The sequence below is a fragment of the Oncorhynchus masou genome, chromosome 18, assembly GCF_036934945.1.
Source record: "Oncorhynchus masou masou isolate Uvic2021 chromosome 18, UVic_Omas_1.1, whole genome shotgun sequence".
Classification (NCBI taxonomy): Eukaryota; Metazoa; Chordata; class Actinopteri; order Salmoniformes; family Salmonidae; genus Oncorhynchus; species Oncorhynchus masou.
In genome coordinates this window covers 16481342-16507416 of record NC_088229.1, presented here as the reverse complement: position 1 = coordinate 16507416, position 26075 = coordinate 16481342, and the positions used below count along the sequence as shown (strand labels likewise).

The following is a 26075-nucleotide window of genomic DNA, read 5'->3' as shown; positions in this document are numbered from 1 at the left end:
ACACGTTCAGGTAATCCATCCCTAGCAAACACAGCTGATTAATCAAATTGCATTCTAAACTGAAGATCATGATTATGTGATTTATTTGAGTCAGGTATGTTAGGTGGGGCTTGGGCTAAACTGTGACACCAATCAGGCTCTCGAGGACTGGAATTACCCACCCCTGGCATAGCGGGCAAATAATTTTTGTATGTATTTGTTTTGATAATTCAAGGGGTGTTAAAGTTCCGAATGAAATAGAAATGGCTGCTGCATCTGTTGCATCCTTAGATGCCCAACTTGGAATGTAAACTGTCTGTCTATGAATCACAGAATTATTTCAATGCCTGCCTTGATGCAATGTCACTATGTTTCATCGTCCTAATGCAGTGTTCCTATGTGTGTTCATGGCCCAGATTCGGTTGGAGCGTTTGCGGTGCTTTTGAAGTGGTGCCAGCAGCACACTGCAGGGTACGACAGGGTGAATGTGAAAGATCTGAACCAGTCCTGGAGGTCTGGCCTGGCCCTGTGTGCCCTCATCAACACCTTCAGACCCCATGTCATGTGAGTCTCTGGGCTTTACAAGGGGGGCAAGCCAACGTATCCACCACATATGTAGCAAATGCACAAGTAGTACTACAGAAGGAAAAACTTACCCATAAGCCTAGTCAAATTTAATTGGTCTGAAGGACTTTTCCTGTTCAAGTTATTCATGGTACTAACTGTCCAATAAGAAAACAAACTTCTGTGTTCTGTTACAAATAGTTTTGCTATTGTGTGCCCTCCTGAACATGCCCTTGGTCAACATAGTAGCTATCCCTAACCTCTTCCTCCACAGTGACATGTCCTCTCTGGAGGAGTCTAATGCAGTCTACAATAACCAGCTGGCCTTCAACTTCCTGGAGAGAGAGCTGGGCATCCTTCCCATAATGTCAGCCAGGGAGATGTCTTTCAAGGGACAGATAGACAAGCTCTCCATGGTGCACTACCTCACACAGATCCACGATGAGTTCAATGAAAGGACACCTACTAAAGGTATGCATTAGGGCAGTGGTTCCCAAACTTTAGCTGCGTACCCCCTCTAGCACTAGGGTCAGCACACTCTCAAATGTTGTTTTTTGCCATCATTGTAAACCTGCCACACACACACTATATGATACATTTATTAAACATAAGAATGAGTGTGAGTTTGTCACAACCCGGCTCGTGGGAAGTGACAAAGAGCTCTTATAGGACCAAGGCACAAATAATAATAATTAATAATTTTGCCCTTTATTTAACCATCTTACATATAAAACCTTATTTGTTCATTGAAAATTGTGAATAACACACCACAGGTTAATGAGAAGGGTGTGCTTGAAAGGATGCACATAACTCTGCAATGTTGGGTTGTATTGGAGAGAGTCTCAGACTTAAATCATTTCCACACACAGTCTATGCCTGTATTTAGTTTTCATGCTAGCGAGGGCCGAGAATCCACTCTCACGTAGGTACGTAGTTGCAAAAGGCATCGGTGTCATAACAGCGCGATTTGCCAAGGCTGGATACTCTGAGCGCAGGCCAATCCAGAAATCTGGTTTTCACAGAGCCGCTTGTTGCAATTTTGATTAGTCTCTCTTGTTCAGATATTGATAAGTGGACTAGAGGCAGGGCATGAAAGGGATAACGAATCCAGTTGTTTGTGTCATCTGTTTCGGGAAAGAACCTGCGTAATTGTGCACCCAGCTCACTCAGGTGCTTCACAATATCACATTTGACATTGTTCGTAAGCTTGAGTTCATTTGCACACAAAAAATCATAGAATTATGGAAAGACCTGTGTGTTGTCCTTGTTAATGCAGACAGAAAAGATCTCCAACTTCTTAATCATAGCCTCAAGTCTGTCCTGCACATTGAATATAGTTGTGGAGAGTCCCAGTAATCCTAGATTCAGATCATTAAGGTGAGAAAAAACATCATCCAGATAGGCCAGTCATGTGAGAAACTCATCATCATGCAAGCTGTCATGCGAGTGGAAATGATGGTCAATGAAGGTTAAGCTTGTCTCTCAATTTTAAAAAACGTGTCAATACTTTGCCCCTTGATAACCAGTGCAATTCTGTATGTTGTAAAAGCTTTACATGGTCGCTGCCCATATCATTGCATAATGCAGAAAATACACGAGAGTTCAGGGGCCTTGCTTTAACAAAGTTAAACATTTTCACTGTAGTGTCCAAAACGTCTTTCAAGCTATTAGGCATTTCCTTGGCAGCAAGAGCCTCTCGGTGGATGCTGCAGTGTACCCAAATGGCGTCGGGAGCAACTGCTTGCATGAGCGTTGCCACTCCACTATGTCTCCCTGTCATGGCTTTTGCGCCATCAGTACAGATACCAATATGAGCAGCAGCTACGTTTAGCTACATACTGACCGTTAGTGGAATTTCCACGAGAGAGTAACAGTTAATGTGACTGGATGTTAATTATTTGACTCGGCTACCTGTATTTGACATTGTGTTGTTATTTTGCTGAATACTAGATGGTTTAATTACATTTTTGGCAGTGAAATGAGGCTATTCAGGCGAGAGAAAAAACTCAGCCAAATGTTTGTTTATCCCCGTTGTTTTTTTTTATATAAAAAAGAAAAAACATTTGAATCACATTTTTATATTGTGTATATATTGTGCATTTTTTATATTTTATATTGTGTACCCCCGACGTAATTTGGCGTACCCCCGACAATGCCCCAGTTTGGGAATACCTGCATTCGGTCAATGTTTGTCGTACATGTTACGTAATAATCACTATGATTGTTTGCTTGATCACTTGTAGCCTTGACTCCAGGAACAAGAATGTGGTGTTGGTCTGTTTTCACGAGACTACATTATGTATATTTATATAATTTTCTGTTACTGTGACATTGTTATCTTGTCATTGAGCATAGTTGTATTCATTACATGAAGATGCTTACTGGCATATTTGTAGTTGGCATTTCTTAAAACGCTGGACCAAGATTAATTGTATCAATAGCGTATTATTAGTGAAAGGAATTGAATCTGGTCCCAAGTCAGTTGTTCAGACAGTACACAGTTTATGTAACCCCGTTTGTATAAGGGCTCAGGTGTTTTTCCCTCTGAAATGTGTTTGATGTTGATAAAAGGGAGAGGGCTGTCATTGTCACTTTAAGAGCATTACCCAGCGTGCCTCTGGTTAGAGTAGCTGGGGCTGAGCTCATAACCAGCCCTGATTGGCTGCCTGGGTTGTGCCGCTCTCCTGCGCTCGGTGGGTAAGCAGGCAGCAGCCAAAGCAAACAGCATCAGCCTCTGAGGAAATGGCTTATCAGGCTCGGGTGGGACTAGCCTCAGCCTCACCTAAAAGAGATCGAGCTACTATTCCTGTGAGGAGTAGGGATTTTCCCAGGCTGTTTTTGCTGCCGGAGGTTTTTCTGGTAAATACTAGCAGAGTGTGTAGGAGAGAGATTTTCAGTTGGGATCCAGCATTTGGAAGCAGGCTTGGAGAGCAGTTGCTCCGCTTGGCTTTGTCTTGTCTCTGTGATGCTGGAGGTATAGAATCACTATGTAAGGGGATCGGCTGGCTGGCTGACACACAGATGAGCATGTTTGTTGTTCCGCTAGAACAGAGCAGGAGGACACTAAAGATTGTGTTTATTTCTCTCTGCTGCAGAAACTCAGAGCCTTCCCCTGAAGCCATCCAAGACCCTGTCTTTTCGGGCTGCTGTGGTCTTCCTCAACAACCTCAAGCACAACTCTCTGCAGCGACGCAAGGTAAGGTTCAGGCAAGCAGCTGCATGGTGTCACTGAGACCACTGTCGTTGGCTGTTTAGTATTTATTTTATATCAGGGATAGACTGGATAAGAACATTTGTGCAAAACCAGTTGTCTTTTGGGTGAAAAGAGGAGTAGGCCAACCTCTTTCGTATGGACGTCATTATTTTTCATGCAACTCCCTGCAGAGCCGCGAGGAGCTGCATGTTGTCGCTGAGTTTTCTATATGAGAAACTCAAATTCGTATGCCCTGTCATTTTAGTTTGTTTCTCGTGATTATACTTTCATTGTACATTCAATTTTCACTAGTTACAGTATTTTTAATGATCATTTGATTGTTTTAGTTCTTTATTATAAATAAGACCATGCTGCATGAGGTTTACAATTTATTTTGGCCTTTTCCAAAATCAACTGTAATGGCAAAGATACTTTTCAAACATGCAAGATATAATCTAAAGCATTGGTCATTTTGAGGTTATTCAGTTACTGTCATTTAAACCATAAACGTGGTAACATGACTGTTTTCTCTTTTACACAGGATAGACTGGCAAGCAAGAAAGACGGAAACGGGATGATGGGAGAGGAAAAGGATGTGAGTATTGTATCCTTATTATCAGAGGCTCACATACAGTACAGAGCTAACCTTTCTCTTTATTGATGGATGCATCTGCAGACTTCAGGACTACTCCAACTGCTATACTATAAATTGTTTCTGTGCTTTGTTCCTCTATTTGATTACTACTGGGATACACAACCCAGAGACATGTACACAGAGTGAAGAGTTGTTGAGCCCATCAGATTTGTAATTTTGTATTGTGCGTCTTTTGTTGGCCTTCAGGACTACTCCCTAATGTTGAACCATAAGCGCATGTTTTTGTGCTATGTTATTGAACTACTGTAAAAATATTACCCTTCTTCTCAATTTCTTTCCCCCCAGCCTTTAGCTCCTCTCTCGGCCCCTAAGGTGAACCCTGACCCTGTGAACCCTGACCCTAAACCGAGCCTGACGCCAGGCATCAGTAGCAATGAGGAGTGTTACTTCTGTTGCGAGCGGGTCTATGTTCTGGAGAGGATCAGTACTGAGGGAAAGCTATTCCACCGGAGCTGCTTCACCTGCCATCAGTGCGGCACCACCCTCAGACTGGGCGGGTATACCTTCAACCAGCACACTGGTGAGTAGTGAGCACCGCTTGTACCACAGCCTATACTCGGGTACTCTTTTTCAGGACAATAGGCTAGTGGGTCATCTGCAATTTTAGTAACAATTGTTATTTATAGGGTCCCAATGAGCCTTTTGAATCTTTTAGAAGCAGGATTTTTTACGAGATTCTATTAAATAACAACATCATGTTACTGTACAATAAAACATGTTACTGTAGAGTAGAACATCATGTTACTGTAGAGTAGAACATCATGTTACTGTAGAGTAGAACATCATGTTACTGTAGAGTAGAACATCATGTTACTGTACAGTAGAACATCATGTTACTGTACAGTAGAACATCATGTTACTGTACAGTAGAACATCATGTTACTGTATAGTAGAACATCATGTTACTGTATAGTAGAACAGCATGTTACTGTACTTTTGAACATCATGTTACTGTACTTTTGAACATCATGTTACTGTACAGTAGAACAGCATGTTACTGTACAGTAGAACAATAGAACATCATGTTACTGTACAGTAGAACAGCATGTTACTGTACAGTAGAACAATAGAACATCATGTTACTGTACAATAGCAGATGTTACTGTACAGTAGAACAATAGAACATCATGTTACTGTACAATAGCAGATGTTACTGTACAGTAGAACATCATGTTACTGTACAGTAGAACATCATGTTACTGTACAATAGCAGATGTTACTGTACAGTAGAACATCATGTTACTGTATAGTAGAACATCATGTTACTGTATAGTAGAACATCATGTTACTGTATAGTAGAACATCATGTTACTGTACAGTAGAACAGCATGTTACTGTACAGTAGAACAATAGAACATCATGTTACTGTACAATAGCAGATGTTACTGTACAGTAGAACATCATGTTACTGTACAATAGCAGATGTTACTGTACAGTAGAACATCATGTTACTGTACAATAGCAGATGTTACTGTACAGTAGAACATCATGTTACTGTACAGTAGAACATCATGTTACTGTACAGTAGAACAATTGAACGTCATGTTACTGTACAATGGAACATCATGATATTGTACAAGTGGGACTTCCATGGTCATTATTTACTCAAGCATGGAAAATATTTTGTGTGAAATGTTATGTTAAATTTTGTCAGTTCGCAAAAAGGCTGCAAATTACTCCCTCTTTTGTCAAAACAGAAACAGAATATAGCTATGTCTATTCCAAAAGCTGTCGTACCTGTAGGAAGTTAAAACTTACATTTCCGTATGATAAATACAGCACAGTTTAATTTATTTATGCACCATATGGAAAAATGAATGCAAGATACCCTTTTACATGTTTTATGGTTCATGTGAAAAGGGGAACAGGAGAAAGGGTTATTAAGTAGCGTCTCTCTCTAACGTGCCAGATCCAGACTCTCTGAAAGCTGTTGTTTTCCTTCTCATGTGCCCGCAGGGAAGTTCTACTGTGAGCTCCACTCTGAACAACTAGAGATGGGGAACGGGCAACTATGCCCATCCGTTCAGGTGGGTCTCTGTTCTGAGTTTGAGCAGATGGGAAATTAAACCATTCTGTTGCATACCATGTTGCCAGCTTGTGGCTTACTTGTCTATGTAGTACATTGCTTTTGACTCAAATGACTAGTTACTTTCACAGGACATTGTGCTTTAACCATTCATTTATAGAGGAATGTTTAATCACATAATACAATGCCAATGCTACAGTGCTTCTTCCATTCATTTAATGTTATCCCTTCCAGGATACAATAGAAGATCACAATGAGAAGGAGAGAGGTGTGAATGGGATCTCCAGTGAAGAGCCCTCACCTTGTCCCTCTGAAGATGATGATGATGATGAAGAGTACTCTCTAGACTTGGGTCTTCCTAAACCAAAGGCTCCTCAGGGTGAGGAACACCCCAGCAGCAAACAATCTAATCCTGTAGAGGAGCCCCATGTCCCACCAAATCCACCCATAGACGTTTACCTGAAGAAAGGGTTTAAGGCCAGTGAGGTGGAGGAAGAAAAGGAGGTGGAAGAAAAGGAGGGGAAGGAGAGGGTTGAGGACCCCTCCTCATACCCCCCGACCCCTGTCCCAAAACCTCGTCTATCTTGTTCGGAAATCCCCAGCCCTCAGGCCTTCCCTCCTGTACCCAAACCACGCACCATCCTCCCCACCCCAAAAAGGGACATGTCACCGACCCATGTAGGGGAGAAGGGGTCCCTCGAAGCAGCAGGAGAGAAAGGGACCCCCAAGGCAATCCCAGCCCCTGCGAAGCAGTCCCTGCGGAAGCTGCAGCTCACCGACAAGGAGAAGAACCAATTAGTCAATCTGAGCTTCAGCCTGGACTCTGACTCAGAGACACCTGGTTCTTCCTCCTGCTCCTCTTCAACAGTCACAGCAGGGGGTCCCAGCCCACCCAAACCTCCAGGTATTCATCCTCCTCTTTTATTATTGCTTTTGTTTGTTTTGATCTCTTCTACTGTGTTTTAACTGTAAGTGTTAGGATTTTAAATGGGGAGGATGGAATATACAGTGCATTCGGAAAGTGTTCAGACCCCTCCACTTTTTCCACATTTTGTTACGTTACAACCTTATTCGAAAATGTATTAAATTGTTGTTTTTCTAATCAATCTAAACACAATGCACTGTAGTTACAAAGCAAAAACCTTTTTTTATTTTTTTTTAAACATTTTTGCAAATGTATAGAAAATAAAAATGGATCACATTTACGTAAGTATTCAGACCCTTTTATTCAGTACTTTGTTGAAGCACCTTTGGCAGCGATTACAGCCTCGCGTTTTCACGGGTAAGACACTACAAGCTTGGCACACACTTGTATTTGGGGAGTTCTTCTCTGCAGATCATCTCAAGCTCTGTTGGGTTGGACTAGCTCAGGTTGACTGCACAGCTATTTTCAGGTCTCTCCAGAGATGTTCAGGTTAAATCGGGTTAATGTCCGGGCTCTGGCTGGGTCACTCAAGGACATTCAGAGACTTGTCTCTAAGCCGCTCCTGTGTTGTCTTGGGTATGTGCTTAGGGTCGTTGTCCTATTGGAAGGGGAACATTGCATCAGTCTGAGGTCCTGAGCGCTCTGGAGCATGTTTTCATCAAGGATCTCTGTAGATTGCTCAGTCCCTGCTGCTAAAAAACATCCCCACAGCATGATGCTGCTACCTCCATGCTTCACCGTAGGTATGGTATTGGCCAGGTCATGAGCAGTGCCTGGTTTCCTCCAGACATGTCGCTTGGTATTCAGGCCAAAGTGTTCAATCTTGGTTTCATCAGAACAGAGAATCTTGTTTCTCATGGTCTGAGAATCCTTAAAGTGCCTTTTGGCAAACTCCAAGCGGGCTGTCATTTTCCTTTTACTGAAGAGTGGCTTCCGTCTGGCCACTCTACCATAAAGACCTGATTGGTGGAGTGCTGCAGAGAAGTTTCTCCCATCTCCACAGAGGAATTCTGGAGCTCTGTCAGTGGCCATCAGGTTATTGGTTTGGCCGGGCGGCCAGCTCTAGGAAGATTCTTGGTGGTTCCAAACTTCTACCATTTAAGAATGATGGAGGCCACTGTGTTCTTGGGGACCTTCAATGCTGCAGAAATGTTTTTGTACCCTTCCCCAGATTTGTGCCTCGACATAATCCTGTCTCTGAGCTCCATGGACAATTCGTTCAACCTCATGGCTTAGTTTTTGCTCTGACATGCACTGTCAACTGTGGGACCTTATATAGACAGGTGTGTGCCTTTCCAAATCATGTCCAATCAATTTAATTTACCACAAGTGGACTCCAAATTGTAGAAACATCTCAATGAAGATCAATGTAAACAGGATGCACCTGAGCTCAATTTCAAAATTAATCAATATTAAATTAAGGCTGTAATGTGGAAAAAGTGAAGGGGTCTGGATACTTTCCGAATGCACTGTAACTCCTTTTGAGGTATGATGATAAGTTCTGTTCAATATTACCACAGTTGGTAGCTTGAGGGTTAAATCGAGTTTGATTTGAGGTGCAGATTGCCAGGAGGAGGAGGGCTACTGGATTGGGGGCTCGAGGCCGGCGGGACACATCCGGGAGCTCAGGAACCGCCGCTGCTTCAGAAGGAAAGAGGAGCCTGAAGAGGGCCAGGGTCAACACGGCAGGGTCCGCTCCAAATTCTCCCCCTGGAACCTCTCCTCCCCTCGGCCGAGGAGGGACTACCGCTTCAGCGTCCTCAACAGCCACCCAGGTAAAGCTCCCTGTAAAGTGGTGTGGTTGGACTGTCTCAGCTTTGCCACAGTATTTATCTATCTATTTAATCAATAACATGTATTTGTATAGGCTTTGTACAGCAACAGTTGTCACAAAAGTGCTTTCCAGATACCTGACCTGGACCTCGAAAGAGCAACCAGCAGTTGTTGATTCCCATGTTCTTCATATCTGTCCTGAATGAATTATTTAATTTCTATATCTTCACAGAAGTACACTATCACCACAGTGTATCTGAAGATGGTGGTGCTGCTGAAGATGATGATGATGATGATTATGATGAGTTGGATATGTTTGGAGTAGATGGCATGGATTTATATGATGAAAAGGTAAGGGCTGGCATTTTAATGCCATCTATGGAATTTCATTATATATACAGTACCAGTCAAAAGTTTGGAGATACCTATTCATTCCAGGGTTTTTCTTAATTCTTTACTATTTTCTACATTAATAATAGTGAATAATAGTGAAGACATCAAAGCTATGAAATAACACATATAGAATAATGTAGTAACCAAAAAGGTGTTAAACAAATCAAAATGTATTTTATATTTGAAATTCTTCAAAGTAGCTACCCTTTGCCTTGACGGCAGCTTTGCACACTTCACATTCTCTCAACCAGCTTCATGAGGTTGTCACCTGGAATGCATTTCAATTAACAGGTGTGCCTTGTTAAGTTGTGGAATTTCTTTCCTTCTTAACCAGTTGCGACGAGCAAATCCGGGAGCGTAATCATAGCCTCAAATGCATTAGCATAACGCAACAGACATGAATACCCCTATAAACTTTTCCTATTCATGAAAATCGCAAATGAAATAAATATATTCAAACACAAGCTTAGCCTTTTGTTAACAACACTGTCATCTCAGATTTTCAAAATACGCTTTACAGCCAACGCTAGACAAGCATTTGTAAGTTTATCATGGCATAATGCTATGCTAGGCTCTGCTGGCAGCAGGCAACATTTTCACGAAAATAAGAAAAGCAACCAAATTAAATCATTTACATTTGAAGAACTTCAGATGCTTTCACTCAGGAGACTCCCAGTTAGATAGCAAATGTTCCTTTTTTCCAAAAATATTATTTTTGTAGGCGAAATAGCTCCCGTTTGTTCATCATGCTTAGCTGAGAAATCAACCCTAAAATGCTACAACTATAACGGCAAACTTTTTTTCTAAATTTGCTCCATAATATCGACAGAAACACGGCAAACATTGTTTAGGATCCATCCTGAAGGTGTTTTTAACAAATATATTCGATAATATATCCGTCGAGGCAGTTGGTTTCTCATAAGAAGCGATTGGAAAAATGGCTACCTCAGTATTTTACGCAAGGTTTTCTGCAGGAGACACCATGTCACCACATGCCATATATGGTCCCTTACAGCCATTCTTCAAGGGAAATGCCTAAAAAGACATCACAATGCTGTAGACACCTTGAGGAAAACGTGGAAAACGTAAGCTCATTCATAGCTCATTCACAGCCATATAAGGAGTCATTGGCATTAGGCGGTTTCAAAAAATGCGGCACTTCCTGGCTGGATTTTTATCTGGGTTTCGCCTGTAACATCAGTTCTGTGGCACTCACAGACAATATCTTTGCAGTTTTGGAAACGCCAAGGGTGTCTTCTTTCCAAAGCTGTCAATTATATGCATAGTCGAGCATCTTCGTGACAAAATATCTTGTTTAAAACGGGAACGTTTTTCATCCAAAAATTAAAATGGCGCCCCCTAAATCCAACTGGATAATGCATTTGAGACAATAATTTGTGTTGTGACAAGGTAGGGGTGGTATACAGAAGATGGCCCTATTTTAGTAAAATAGCAATTTCATATTATGGCAAGAACAGCTCAAACAAGCGAAGAGAAACGACAGTCCACCGTTACCATTACTTTAAGACAGTAAATCCCCAAAAAATTCAAGAACTTTGAACGTTTTTTGCAGTCACAAAAAACATTAAGTGCTATGATGAAACTGGCTCTCATGAGGACCACCACAGGAAAGGAAGACCCAGCGTTACCCCTGTTGCAGAGGATATGTTAATTAGAGTTAACTGCACCTCAGATTGCAGGCCAAATAAATGCTTCACAGATTTCAAGTAACAGACACATCAACATCAACTGTTCAGAGGAGACTGCGTGAATCAAGCCTTTAAGGTTGAATTGCTGCAAAGAAACCACTACTAAAGGACACCAATAATAAGAAGAGGCTTGCTTGAGCCAAGAAACACAAGCAATGGACATTAGACCAGTGGTCTGATGAGTCCACATTTTAGATTTTTTTTGTTCACAAGTGCTCAGCATATGTGGGAACTCCTTCAAGACTGTTGGAAAAGCATTCCAGGTGAAGCTGGTTGAGAGAATTCCAAGAGTGTGCAAAGCTTTTATCAAGGAAAAGGGTGGCTACTTTGAAGAATCTAAAATATATTTTGATTTGTTTAACACTTTTTTTTTTAGTTACTACATGATTCCATATGTGTTATTTCATAGTTATGATGTCTTCACTATTATTTTACAATGTGGAAAATAGTAAAAATAAAGAAAAACCATTGAATGAGTAGGTGTGTCCAAACGTTTGACTGGTACTGTATATTATTATTAGCTACACACACACTCACCCTTACTCTGCTGTCTCTAGTTCCAGATCGTCCCTTCAGACCCTGTGAAGGCTGAGAAGCTACAGCTGATGAAGATGAGGACTTTGGCACGTCGGGCCAAGACATCTGAGATGCAGCGCTTCCACAAAGCCCAGGTCCGTTCACAGTTCACCAAGTTATCTAATCAGCTCTGCTTTGGAATAGTGAAAGGTATACTGCGAGATTCTGGCAATTATGCCATTTTTCTACTTACCCAGAGTCCTATGAACTCGTGGTGGATACAGTTTTCATGTCTCTGCGTGCAGCCATTGCGCTAACACTAGTTAGTATTGGCTTGTGAAATTATCTCTAACTTCCTTCATACTGCATGCAGAGACATCAAATGGCTACCCAGATTATTTTCATTGCCCCCCCTCTACGCTACTGCTACCTTTTGCTATTATCTATGCACAGTCATAACTCTACCTACATATTACCTCAACACCGTTGCCCCCGCACATTGACTCTGTACCGGTAACCACTGTATATAGCCTCGCTATTGTTATTTTAATGCTGCTCTTTAATTATTTGTTACTTTTATCTCTTACTTTTTTAGGTATTTTCTTAAAACTGCATTGTTGGTTAAGGCTTGAAAGTAAGCATTAAGGTCTACACTTGTTGTATTCTGCGCATGTGACAAATAAAATTTGATTTGACATACAAATGGTATCCACGAGTTAATCTGACTCTGGGTAAGTAAAAAGAAATTGCCAGAATCTCGCAGTATCCCTTTAACACTGGACGCAGTATATTGACGATTGCTGCTTATCCAATATTAACCATCTTCTGCTTGTCCTCTCCAGTCAATCCAGAGGCGACTGGAGGAGATTGAGGTGACGTATAAAGAGCTGGAGGATGAAGGTGTGGTGCTGGAGCAGGTACTCAGAGGAGAGGAAGGTGGGAACCCAGACAGATCCATTTGCTCTAACTAACACAATGACCACTAACAACAACTAGGAAAATATTGACCTTAGCTTGCCCTTAACAACAGGGATTTTACTTTTCATCTTTGATCCTTTGATATTCTGATGGATGTAATTACACCGGTATTTGGTTAACTTTAGTAAGCCAGCAATGTACAGATGGACTTTTTTAGTCTTTTGCTCTTCAGCAATCATATACAGTGCCTTCGAAAGTATTCAGACCCCTTGACTTTTTCCACATGTTGTTACGTTGCAGCCTGAAATTAAAATGGATTACATTTAGGTTTTGTGTCACTGCATGTGTGGGGCACAGAGATGAGGTAGTCATTCAAAAATCATGTTAAACACTTATTGCACACAGTGTAAGTCAATGCAACCTATTATGTGACTTGTTAAGCACATTTGTACTCCTGAATTTATTTAGGCTTGCCATAACAAAGGGGTTTAATACTTGACTCAAGACATTTCAGCGTTTCATTTTTAGTTTATTTGTAAACATAATTCCACAGCAGAAAGGTGCAATACCCCTTAATGTCGAAGTGGAATTACGTTTACAAATTAATTCAAAATAAAACGCTGAAATGTCTTGAGTCAATAAGTATTAAACCCCTTTGTTATGGCAAGCCTAAATAAATTCAGGAGTAAAAATGTGCATCAGTTGCATGGACTCATTCCGTGTTCAGTAATAGTGGTTAACATGATTTTTCAATAATTACCTTTTCTTTGTACCACACACATACAATTATCTGTAAGGTCCCTCTGTCGAGCAGTGAATTTTAAACACAGATTCAACCACAAAGACCAGAGAGGTTTTCCAATGCCTCGTAAAGAAGTGCACCTATTAATAGATGAGTAAAAATAACAGCATTTCCCTTTGAACATGGTAAAGTTACAGTGCATTCGGAAAGTATTCAGACCCCTTGACTTTTTCCACATTTTGTTACATCTTTATTCTAAAATGGAATAAATAGCTTTTTCCCTCATGAATATATACACAATACCCCATAATGACTAAGCCAAAATGTGTATATATATTTTTGGGGGCTGATTCTATAAAAAATCAACTGAAAATATATCACATTTACATCAATATTCAGACACTTTACTCAGTGCTTTGTTGAAGCACCTTTGGCAGCATTACAGCCTAGAGTTTTCTTGGGTATGATGCTACAAGCTTGGCACACCTGTATTTGGGCAATTTCTACAATTCTTCTCTGCAGATCTTCTCAAGCTCTGTCAGGTTGGATGGGGAGCTTCGCTGAACAGCTATTTTCAGGTCTCTCCAAATATGTTATATCGGGTTCAAGTCCGTGCTCTGGCTGGGACACTCAAGGACTTTCAGAGACTTGTCCCGAAACCACTCCTGCATTGTCTTGGCTGTGTGCTTAGGGTCGTTGTCCTGTTGGAATGTGAACCTTCACCCCAGTCTGATGTCCTGAGTTCTCTGGAGCAGGTTTTCATCAAGGATTTCTCTGTACTTTGCTCTGTTCATCTTTCCCTTGATCCTGACTAGTCTCCCAGTCCCTGCCGCTGAAAAACCTCCCCACCGCATGATGCTGCCACCACGATGCTCCACCGTAGGGATGGTGCCAGGTTTCCTCCAGACGTGACGCTTGGCATTCAGGCCAAAGAATTCAAGCTTGGATTCATCAGAACAGAGAATCTTGTTTCTCATGGTCTGAGAGTCCTTTAGGTGCCTTTTCGCAAACTCCAAGTGGCATGTCATGTGCCTTTTTTACTGAGGAGGGGCTTCCATCTGGCCACTCTAGCATAAAGGCCTGATTGGTGGAGGGCTGCAGAGATGGTTGTCCTTCTGGAAGCTCCTCCCATCTCCACAGAGGACCTCTGGAGCTCTGTCAGTGACAATCCATTCTTGGTCACCTCCCTGACCAAGGCCCTTCTCCCCTGATTGCTCGGTTTGTCCGGGCGGCACTGTGTTCATGGGGACATTCAATGCTTCCCCAGATCTGTGCCTCGACACAATCCTGTCTTGGAACTTTACAGATAATTTCTTCGATCTCATGGTTTGATTTTTGCTCTGACATGCACTGTCAACTGTGGGACCTTATATAGACAAGTGTGTGCCTTTCCAAATCATGTCCAATCAATTGAATTTATGACAGGTGTCTCCTATCAAGTTGTAGAAACAACTCAAGGATGATCAATAGAAACAGGATGCACCTGATCTTAATAAAGAGTCTCGTAGCAAAGGGTCTGAATACTTATGTAAATAAGGTATTTCTGAATAGTATTTTTAATAAATGTGCTTTCACTTTGGCATTATGGGGTGTTGTGTGTGTGTGTAGATTGATTTTTTTATTTAACCTCTTGAAACTCCCCATCCCGGATCCGGGATTGTGACTAAGCCTCAGGCTCATTAGCATAACGCAACGTTAACGATTTCTGAAAATCGCAAATAAAATTAAAATAATGCGTTTGCTCTCAAGCTTAGCCTTTTCTTAACAACACTGTCATCTCAGATTTTCAAAATATGCTTTTGAACCATAGAAATTGACTAATTTGTGTAAGAGTATGCAAAGCTAGCATAGCATTTTGTGTAGCATGTAGCACGCAACATTTTCACAAAAGCCAGATAACCAAATAAATAAAATCATTTACCTTTGAAGAGCTTCTGATGTTTTCAATGAGGAGACTCCCAGCCACATACCAAATGCGCAGTGTTTCCTGAAAGCGTCTGTGTGTAGGAGAAATCGTTCCGTTTTCTACATTGCGCCTGGCTACCGAAACGAACCGAAAATGCAGTCACCTACAACGTGAAACTTTTTCCGGATTAACTACATAATATCGACCGAAACATGGCAAACGTTGTTTGGAATCAATCCTCAAGGTGTTTTTTCACATATCTCTTCATTGACATGCAGTTCATGGAAGCTTGCTTTCTCTCTGTGCCCCATGGAAAAATACTGGCAGGTGACTTTTGCGCACCAATTTCGGCGCAGGACACCGGGCGGATACGTGGTAAATGTGGTCTCTTATGGTCAATCTTCCAACGATCTGCCTACAAATACGTCACAATGCTGCAGACACCTTGGGGAAACGACAGAAAGGGCAGACTCATTCCTCTTGCGTTCACAGCCATATAAGGAGATCATGAAAGACAGAGCCTCAAAAATCCTTGTCATTTCCTGGATGCCAAGTCATCTTGGTTTTGCCTGAAGCTCACGTTAAAGGGCACGCACAGAGAAGATATTTGTATTTCTGGACACGTCAGAGTGTTTTCTTTCGAACAGTAGCAATTATATGCATAGTCGAGCATCTTTTTGTGACAAAATATCTTGTTTAAAACGGGAACGTTTTTCTTCCAAAAATGAAATAGCGCCACCATAAGTGTAAGAGGTAAAAAAAAAATCAATTTTAGAATAAGGCTGTAATACTCTCCGAATGTACTGTATTAATTATGCTTTGTATGGGGTATCAATACACCCAGTCACTACAAAGATACAGGTGTCCTTCCTAACTCAGTTGCCGGAGAGGAAGGAAACCGCTCAGGGATTTCACCATGAGGCCAATGGGGACTTGAAAACGGTTGCAGAGTTTAATGGCTGGGAAAGGAGAACTGTGGATGGATCAGTAACATTTTAGTTACTCCACAGTAACCATAATGACAGAGTGAAAAGAAGAAAGCTTGTACAGAATAAACATATTCCAAAACATGCATCCTGTTTTCAATAAGGTACTAAAGTAAAACTGCAAAACTGTGGCAAAGAAATGTCCTGAATACAAAGTGTTATGTTTGGGTCAAACACAACATATCTCTGAGTACCACTCTTCATATTTTCAACCATGGTGGTGGCTGCATCATGTTATGGGTATTCTTGTCATCGGCAAGGAATCGCAAGATGGCGCCGACGGAGATGGTCGCTTCGCATTCTTAGTTAAGTATTATTACATTCTGCCGGGAAGAACTATTGGATATAAGAGCAACGTCAACTTACCAACATTACGACCAGGAATAACCACCACCCAGGACAATGGATCTGATCCCAGTAGCTGACCCAAAACAACGGCGCCACAGAAGGGGCAGACGGAACGGTCTTGTGGTCAGGCTTCATAGACGGGCACATCGCTCACCGCTCCTGAGTATACTACTCGCCAATGTTCAGTCTCTTGATAACAAGGTAGACGAAATTCGAGCAAGGGTTGCCTTCCAGAGAGACATCAGAGATTGTAACATTCTCTGTTTCACAGAATCATGGCTCACTCGGGATACGTTATCAGAGTCGGTACAGCCACCCGGTTTCTTCATGCATCGTGCCAACAGAAACGAACATCTCTCTGGTAAGAAGAAGGGAGGGTTATATGCCTTGTGATTAACGACTCGTGGTGTAATCATAACAACATGCCAGAACTCAAGTCCTTTAGTTCACCTGACCTAGAATTTCTTACAATCAAATGCCGACCGCATTACCTACCAAGAGAATTCTCTTTGATTATAATCACAGCCGTGTATATCCCTCTCCCAAACAGATACCTCGAAGGCCCTGAAATAACTAAATGGACTCTAAGTAAACTGGAAACCATATATCCTGAGGCTGCATGTATTGTAGCTGGGGATTTTAACAAAGCTAATCTGAAAACAAGGCTCCCTAAATTCTATCAGCATGTCGAATGACTCGAGCTAGCAGCATTATTGGTCATTGCTACTCTAACTTCCGCGACGCGGACCCCGTCCTCCTTTCGGACAAATCTGACCACGACATTTTGTTGTTCCCAGCCTATAGACAAAAACTTAAACAGAAATGCCCGTGCTCAGGTCTGTTCAATGCTGGTCCGACCAATCGGATTCCACACTTCAAGATTGCTTCGATCACGTGGACTTTGATATGTTCCGGATAGCCCCAGGCAACAACATTGATGTATACGCTAACTCGGTGGGCGAGTTTATTAGCAAGTGCATCGGTGAGTAAAACATTTAAATGTGTTAACCCTCGCAAGGCTGCTGGCCCAGACGACATCCCTAGCTGCGGCCTCCGAGCATGCGCAGACCAGCTGGCTGGTGTGTTTACAGACATATTCAATCAATCCTTATCCCAGTCTGCTGTGCCCACATGCTTCAAGAGGGTCACCATTGTTCCTGTCCCCAAGAAAGCTAAGGTAGCTGAGCTCAACGACTATCACCCCGTAGCACTCACTTCTGTCGTCATTAAGTGCTTTAAGAGACAAGGCAAGGATCATATCACCTCCACCCTACCTGATACCCTAGACCCACTCCAATTTGCCTCTCGCCCCAATAGGTCCACAGACCACAGACACTGCACACTGCCCTAACCCATCTGGACAGGAGGAATACCTATGTAAGAATGCTGTTCATTGACTACAGCTCAGCATTTAACACCATAGTACCCTCCAAACTCGTCATTAAGCTTGAGACCCTGGGTCTCGACTCTTTTCTGTGCAACTGGGTCCTGGACTTTCTGACGGGCCGCCCCCAGGTGGTGAGGGTAGGAAACAACATCTCCACCCCGCTGATCCTCAACACTGGAGCCCCACAAGGGTGCGTTCTCAGCCCTCTCCTGTACTCCCTGTTCACCCACGACTGCGTGGCCATGCATGCCTCCAACTCAATCATCAAGTTTGCAGATGACACTACAGTGGTAGGCTTGATTACCAACAACGACGAGACGGCCTACAGGGAGGAGGTGAGGGCCCTCGGAGTGTGGTGTCAGAAAAATAACCTCTCACTCAACGTCAACAAAGCAAAGGAGATGATCGTGGACTTCAGGAAACAGAGGGAGCACCCCCCTATCCACATCGATGGGACAGTAGTGGAGGAGGTGGAAAGTTTTAAGTTCCTTGGCGTACACATCACGGACTAATTGAAATGGTCCATCCACACAGACAGCGTGGTGAAGGCGCAACCTCAGGAGGCTGAAGACATTTGGCTTGTCACCGAAAACACTCACAAACTTTTACAGATGCACAATCGAGAACATCCTGTCGGGCTGTATTTTCTTTTTTTGCCTTTCATTCTAGACAAATGCACCTTTCAGCAGGACAATAACATAAAACACAAGGCCAAATATACACTGGAGTTGCTTACCAAGACAATGAGTGGCCTAGTTACAGTTTTGACATGGATTGACTTGAACATGGCTGTCTAGCAATTATCAACAACAATTGTTTTTAAGAATAATGTGCAGGTATGCAAATTTCTTAGAGAATTATCCAGGATGACTCACAGCTGTAATCGCTGCCAAATGTTAATTCTAGCATGTATTGGCTCAGGGGTGTGAATAGTTATGTAAATGAGATATTTCTGTATTTCTTTTACAATAAATTAGCAAAACTGTCTAAACATGTTTTCACGTTGTCATTATGGGATATTGTGTAAAAAAATATATAATACTACTAATAATATTTAATCAATTTTGTATTCAGGCTGTAACACAAAAGTCAAAGGATATGAATACTTTCTGAAGGCACTGTAATCCTCGTCTGTATTTTCACCAACTAATGGTGGAAAATACTTTTGACATTCACCCTCTGTTTCCTCCCCCAGACAGCTGTGGTTCTCCTGGGATGATCGACAAGTGGGTCCATCTGGTCCACCAGAAGAACACTCTGGTCTCTGAGGAGTCAGACCTTATGGTGGCGTGAGTATATAGCCTGGTTTTATTTTTTGTTGTTTTTATTCATCACATTTCAATACATATTGAGTAATGCTTTGTTTTCTGTGTAGCACATAAGTTTCCAGCAAGCCAGTTGGGACACAGCAGCAGCCCCACTCTCTCCACACTGTCACTATTGTTTACGCTGACCCTTATTCAACAGTTACTTCTTGTTTTGGGGGTTTGATCACAACTTACTTTAAGGGTCCATTGACTGTAAACAGCCGGAAGCAGTCTTCTAGGTTGAGTCACCCTGTTGTTATCCAGCTGGTGTTTCCTTCTCTTGGCCCCTCAGGTCTCGACAGCTAGAGCTGGAGGACAAACAGAGCACGCTAGAGATGGAACTGAGACAATACGAGCTGGATGGTAAGTTACCCTACACAAACAGTTTATTTTCTTTATATTCATGATGTTCACTGTATTTCAATGTGAAACACAGACCGAAACGTTGCACTTGTGTCACTAACCACGTTTCCATCCAGTTTTTATGCGATTAAAGTCATACAATATAAAATAAATCACAAGAGCTGTGATGGAAACTAATTAGAAGATAGTTAGTTCATTCAACATGGTGGGATCTTTTTAGTGTAAAATGTGCTATGCGAGAAATGGCAGTGTAAACGCCTTTATGCGCAAATATTTCTATAATAACCATTATATCGAAGTAAACTTGGAGTCACACAATGACATGGTGTGTGGTCCTCACACTATAACTCGGAAAGCCATGCAGTTTAAATTAGGCTACAGATAAAATAATTTATGATGAACTTCACAGTGGCTCCCGAGTGGTGCTGTGGTCTAAGGCACTGCATCTCACCAAGGCTGTATCACATCCGGCTGTGACTGGGAGTCCCATAGGGCGGCGCACAATAGGCCCAGCGTCATCCGGGTTTGTTCAGGGTGGGCCGTCACTGTAAATAAGATTTTGTTCTTAACTGACTTGCCTAGTTAAATAAAGGTTAAATAAAATAAAAAATAGTGGTGAAACTGCATGGTATGAGCTTGATGCCACTTTCCAATAAGTGTTAAGGGTCTTATTTTGGTGACGATGATCGATGCTTGACTGCCATTTTGACAGTCATAATCCGTAATCTCATCATGTCGTTTCCATATGTTTGATACCGTTCCATATATTCCATTCCAGCCATTACAATAACCCTGTACTCCTATAGCTCCTCCCACCAGCCTCCACTGCCGCAGAGCCTACCTGCACTATCTGCCAGCTGTTGGCTAGAGCACATGTGCCATGACCAGAGTAGGCACATTTGCTTTTTAACATACTGCTAGAGTAGAAAATGTGATAGAAACACATTGAACTTTAGATTTTTATTCGCTACATGAAAACGTACATTTTGTGTGCGCTACATCATCATGCACTGATTTTTATCTGTAACTAGTCCGTTTAAAAAAAATACACCACTAGTGGGAAAATGCATTTATTTTTTTCATGCGGATTTGAGAATATTTGCATGAAAGTCTGTCGCCAGTTGGATGGAAACCTAGCTACTGATAGCATTGTTGAAAGATCACTTATCGGGAGCAGCAAACAGTGTGCGGATAGACTTCTTTCTGTTCAGCTCCAGTTTAAAGTTTGTCATTTTCGTTATGTCCGTGTCCACCCCAGATTCTGAGAAGTCTGTGGAGCAGCAGGCAGAAGAGGAGCGTGTGCTGCAGGATATGCTGGAGGTGGTGGACATGAGGAACTCTCTGGTGGCCTTCCTAGACGAGAAGAGACTACAAGAGACGGAGACTGATGAGCAGCAGTCCACCTCGCTGCTAGAGGTCAAGAGACACCCTACAGCCTCAGCTGGGGCACAGGTGTACTGGGCGTGAGGATGGCTTGGACTGGGCGTGAGGGTGACACCTCCAGGTACACCCACTGTCACACACACACACACACGCATACACACTTAAATATATTAGTAGAGACTTGCTGCTTACAGACACACCCATAATGTTGCATTTGCGAAGCCAAAGATGTATTGGTGAAGGTATTTCTCCTCAAGTGTTGTGCTCAGTGTTGAGGTACAGTATACTGACCAGAGGCAACGACACAGACCCTGGCCTGGATAACTGGCTGTCCTTCCTGGCCTGTCCCCATGGGCAGTCCATCCGCAGTCAAGGCAGTCCTGCTCCAGCAGCAGCCCCAGGATAAAGAGACCACCACAGCCAGCTGAACTCACACCAACCTCATTGAGGACCTGCTGACAATACAAAGCCAAGGACCCAAAGTCGCATGTTCTTAACACATGGTGGATTGTGGAGATATTATATTCTGTGGGTTGGACAGTATTGTTTCAAATGGATTCTGGATTCATGTTCATTTATTTTGGTAAACCTAAATCAGCTAGTTCTGCTAAGCACAAAGGTAATGAGATTATCGCAATTCTACTTTTCTATAATGTAGTGACAAAATTAGATACAATACAAAAACAATTGGGCCATAAAAATGTGTTTTGAAATATCCTTATTTTCCATGAAATAAGTTGCAAAATGAACAGGAAATATAGTCAAGGTGTTGACAAGGTTATAAATAATGATTTTTAATTGAATTAATAATTGTGTTCTTCAAACTTTGATTTCTTCAAAGAATCCTCCATTTGCAGAAATTACAGCCTTTCAGACCTTTGGCATTCTAGTTGTCAATTTGTTGAGGTAATCTGAAGAGATTTCACCCCATGCTTCCTGAAGCACCTCCCACAAATTGAATTGGCTTGATGGGCACTTCTTACGTACCATATGGTCAAGCTGCTCCCACAACAGCTCAATAGGGTTGAGATCCAGTGAATGTGCTGGCCACTCCATTATTGACAGAATACCAGCTGACTGCTTCTTCCGTAAATAGTTATTGCATAGTTTGGAGTTGTGCTTTTGGTCATTGTCCTGTTGTAGGAAGAAATTGGCTCCAATTAAGTGCCGTCCACAGGGTATGGCAGGGTGTTGCAAAATGGGGTGATAGCCTTCCTTCTTCAAGATCCCTTTTACCCTGTACAAATCTTCTACTTTACCACCACCAAAGCACCTCCAGACCATCACATTGCCTCCACCATGCTTGACAGATGGCGTCAAGCACTCCGCTAGCATTTTTTTCGTCGTCTCACGAATGTTCTTCTTTGTGATCCGAACACTTCGAACTTAGATTAGTCTGTCCATAACACTTTTTTCCAATCTTCCTCTGTCCAGTGTCTGTGTTCTTTTTCCCATCTTAATCTTTTATTTTTATTGGCCAGTCTGAGATATGGCTTTTTCTTTGCAACTCTGCCTAGAAGGCCAGTATCTCGCCTCTTCACTGTTGACGTTGAGACTGGTGTTTTGCTGGTACTATTTAATAAAGCTGCCAGTTGAGGACTTGTGAGGCATCTGTTTCTCAAACTAGACACTCTAATGTACTTATCCTCTTGCTCAGTTGTGCACCGGGCCTCCCACTCCTTTTTCTATCCTGGTTAGAGCCCGTTTGCGCTGTTCTGTGAAGGGAGTAGTACGCAGCGTTGTACGAGATCTTCAGTTTCTTGGTAATTTCTCACATGGAATAGCCTTAATTTCTCAGAACAAGAATAGACTAACAAGTTTCAGAAGAAAGTTATTTTTTTCCGGCCATTTTGAGCCTGTAATCAAACCCACAAATGCTGATGCTCCAGATTCTCAACTAGTCTGAAGAAGGACCGTTTTACTGCTTCTTTAATCAGCATAACAGTTTTAGTGTGTTTTCAGTGCTAACATAATTGCGGAAGGGTTTTCTAATGATCAATTAGCCTTTTAAAATTATAAACTTGGATTAGCTAACAGAACGTGCCATTGAAACACAGGAGTAATTGTTGCTGATAATGGGCCTCTATGCGCCAATGTAGATATTCCATTAAAGAATCTGTCGTTTCCAGCTACAATAGTCATTTACAACATTAACAATGTCTTCACTGTATTTCTGATCAATTTGATGTTATTTTAATGGACAAAAAAAGTTATTTAAAAAACAAGGACATTTATTTCTAAGTGACATTTATTTCTAAGTGTGTGTGTATATATATATATCATATATAATCATATATAATGTTAAAGGGTCAGTGCAGTTGATGTGATTTTCCATTTTTTTAAACGATATTTCCACACTGATGTCAAAATTACACACTGAAATGATAGTGCCCTTTTTGTGTAAGAGCTGTTTGAAAAACAGGACGGTAGCTCTCAAGGAACAGGGTTGGCGAGCCCTTGTCTAGACGATGCTATCCACCATTCAGGGCTGTGTATGTAAATATATTTGCATCAAACATTTGTATCAACACGATCAGACTGAGTATATTAAAAAATATATATTATATTCGTAAAATAACACCGTGATTTTATTAGACGTACAGTGATGATTAAAAAAGTAATTAAGACTGCATGGGGGCTTTAAATATATGATATTATTGCTATTACTATTTTTTATAATTTTTCACTTTGTTAGCACTTTTCAGTGGCTCATGTTGTGGATTGCTTTGCATGTTACATTGATAGTTAATGTTATTCTCCCGAGTGGCGCAGTTTTAGTTTTTTTTATTTCACCTTTATTTAACCAGGTAGGCTAGTTGAGAGCAAATTCTCATTTGCAACTGTGACCTGGCCAAGATAAAGCAAAGTGTTTCGACACATACAACAACACAGAGTTACACATGGAATAAACACACATACAATCAATAATACAGTAGAAAAAAATCTATATACAGCATGTGCAAATGAGATAGGTTAAGAGAGGTAAGGCAATAAATAGGCCATGGTGGCAAAGTAATTACAATATAACAGTGGTCTACGTCATTGCATCTCAGTGCTAGAGGTGTCACTATAGACACCCTGGTTCAAATCCAAGCTGTATCACGACCGGCTGTAATTGGGAGTCCCATAGGGCGGCGCACAATTGGCTCAGTGTCGTCTGGGTTTGGCTGGTGTAGGCAGTCATTGTAAATTAGAATTTGTTCTTAACTGACTTGCCGAGTTAAATAAAATATTCTCAGGGGTTAATGGTTCTCTCTCGGAATCCATGTTGGATGGATTTTATATCACTTTGTGGATATGTGTGGTACTAAGACTCAATTCTGATCCTTTTTCTAAAAATGTGTTTTTTGACCAATCTTTCTTAGAGCTGATCTGATTGGTCAAAAGATCAGAATTTGTCTGCCTGTCTAAACGCAGCCTATAATAGTGTATCGGTGAAATACATTCTGAAGTGACCGGGTATTTTTTTGTTGTTGACTATAACCCTTAGCCATCATTTGTCATTTGCAAATCTCTGTAAATAAATATGTTAACTGTATGGCCAAGTTTAATATAGGGAAAACTGTTGTGATTGAGACCCGGCCATAGGCCTATGTATCTTATTGTGCTGCCAGGACAGTACTTTTGCAGAAATTCAAATAAAGATAATGCCGTTTCAGCTCCTTTTCCTAAGGACTCTATTTAATCTGTATCGCTGAAGCGTTACAGATTGTTTGATAGAAATGTAAAGCTAATTTCCGATTTAGTGGACATATGCAGCGTTTGCTGTGAATGCACTATCCGCTAACGCGGGAACCTTTCCTTTAAATGTCAATCATGCTCTAATGCTGAACTTCCACAATACAGATTGAACCCTTAGAACCCTTAGTTATTAGATTATACGTACAGTATTGGAGTTGTTTGCTGTATAAGACATGTGTGGACTGTTTTTCCATCATGTTTCCATGTTTTGTTGCTGGTCCTAATGGTTACCACTAGAGAGTGGTACATTACATTGTGTGACAGAGTTTGTCACGTGACTTCACAAATTGCCCATGAACTATAAATTCAGCGAGTGTTGGCTGTAATGTACAGTTTATTCTGATGGCACTGGCGTTGAATTGACTTTCAAGACATAATCTAGTATAAAGAAGTATTGTATTTTGTTTCATAGCAAATTGAACATGCTCAGTAATACCTGCTAGCAGTGCAAAACAACTATATCTGACTCTTGGACTGTTTTAATAACCTGAATATAATACTGGAAGTAATAAAAGAGGTTATGTCACCTACTGAAGGAGCTGGTGCTCTGAGGTGCAGAGGTGAGCTCAAAGTGGACCAACTCACTTAGGCACACAACGCGAGCACCCTGCAGAGAAATAGGCCTCTTATTAAAGTGTTATGCAAATGTCTCCACTCTCTGCAACCAAACGAAATGAAACGACCTGAAGCCTTAATGAGTTAGATGTTCAATTATTGTATAATCATGTGCCAGATTCACCAAGGATCCGTTTACACAGGCAACCCAATTCTGATCTTTTGCCCAATTATTGGCATAAGGTTGATCTGATTGGCCAAAAGAGTTGATCTGATTGATCAAAAGACAAATTATTGGAAAAGATCCAAATTGGGTTGCCTGTGTAAACGCAGCCTAATTGATGCAAAACAAAGCCCCATTTGCAGGCCAAACAAAGAGGGCAGGTGAAGCATTATACCTCAAATGTTTATTATCATAACCTTTTATTGCTAATTGTCTCACCTTGCAAAATCATGTACATTTATCAAGGTGAATGTCCTACATGTACCTATTTCTTTAATCTCATGCAGGTTTTATTAGTATAAATATGAACCCTCATCCTCTATATTTATTATTCAGCAAAGGAAGAAGAGATCATGAGATTAATCAGGAACCCTTGATTACAGTGCTTGCGTACAACACTTACAATATACATCACCTGGCCAAAGTTACAAAGGGTCATCCCAAAGTTTTAACCTTGGGCTTTATGTATGAATGGGTGAGTAT

At 41.5% G+C, this 26075-nt stretch overlaps 1 protein-coding gene across 3 annotated transcripts in view; it reads left to right on the top strand.

Moving 5' to 3' along the window:
• Positions 1–25344, top strand: part of LOC135504045 (F-actin-monooxygenase mical1-like) — a 47841-nt gene extending 22497 nt beyond the window's left edge. The window contains exons 13-27 of one of the 3 annotated variants that reach the window (XM_064922301.1): positions 396–543; positions 818–1014; positions 3639–3739; positions 4278–4331; positions 4677–4911; positions 6348–6418; positions 6652–7321; positions 8899–9117; positions 9348–9466; positions 11775–11888; positions 12576–12669; positions 19216–19309; positions 19620–19690; positions 20949–21194; positions 21343–25344. In XM_064922301.1, the coding sequence (XP_064778373.1) occupies positions 396–543; positions 818–1014; positions 3639–3739; positions 4278–4331; positions 4677–4911; positions 6348–6418; positions 6652–7321; positions 8899–9117; positions 9348–9466; positions 11775–11888; positions 12576–12669; positions 19216–19309; positions 19620–19690; positions 20949–21157 (2396 nt within the window). In that variant the 3' untranslated portion in view covers positions 21158–21194; positions 21343–25344. Of the gene's footprint in view, positions 1–395; positions 544–817; positions 1015–3638; positions 3740–4277; positions 4332–4676; positions 4912–6347; positions 6419–6651; positions 7322–8898; positions 9118–9347; positions 9467–11774; positions 11889–12575; positions 12670–19215; positions 19310–19619; positions 19691–20948 lie in introns of all 3 variants that reach the window. The other 2 variants (XM_064922302.1, XM_064922300.1) reach the window with 2 other exon arrangements.
• Positions 25345–26075: the final 731 nt, after the last annotated feature.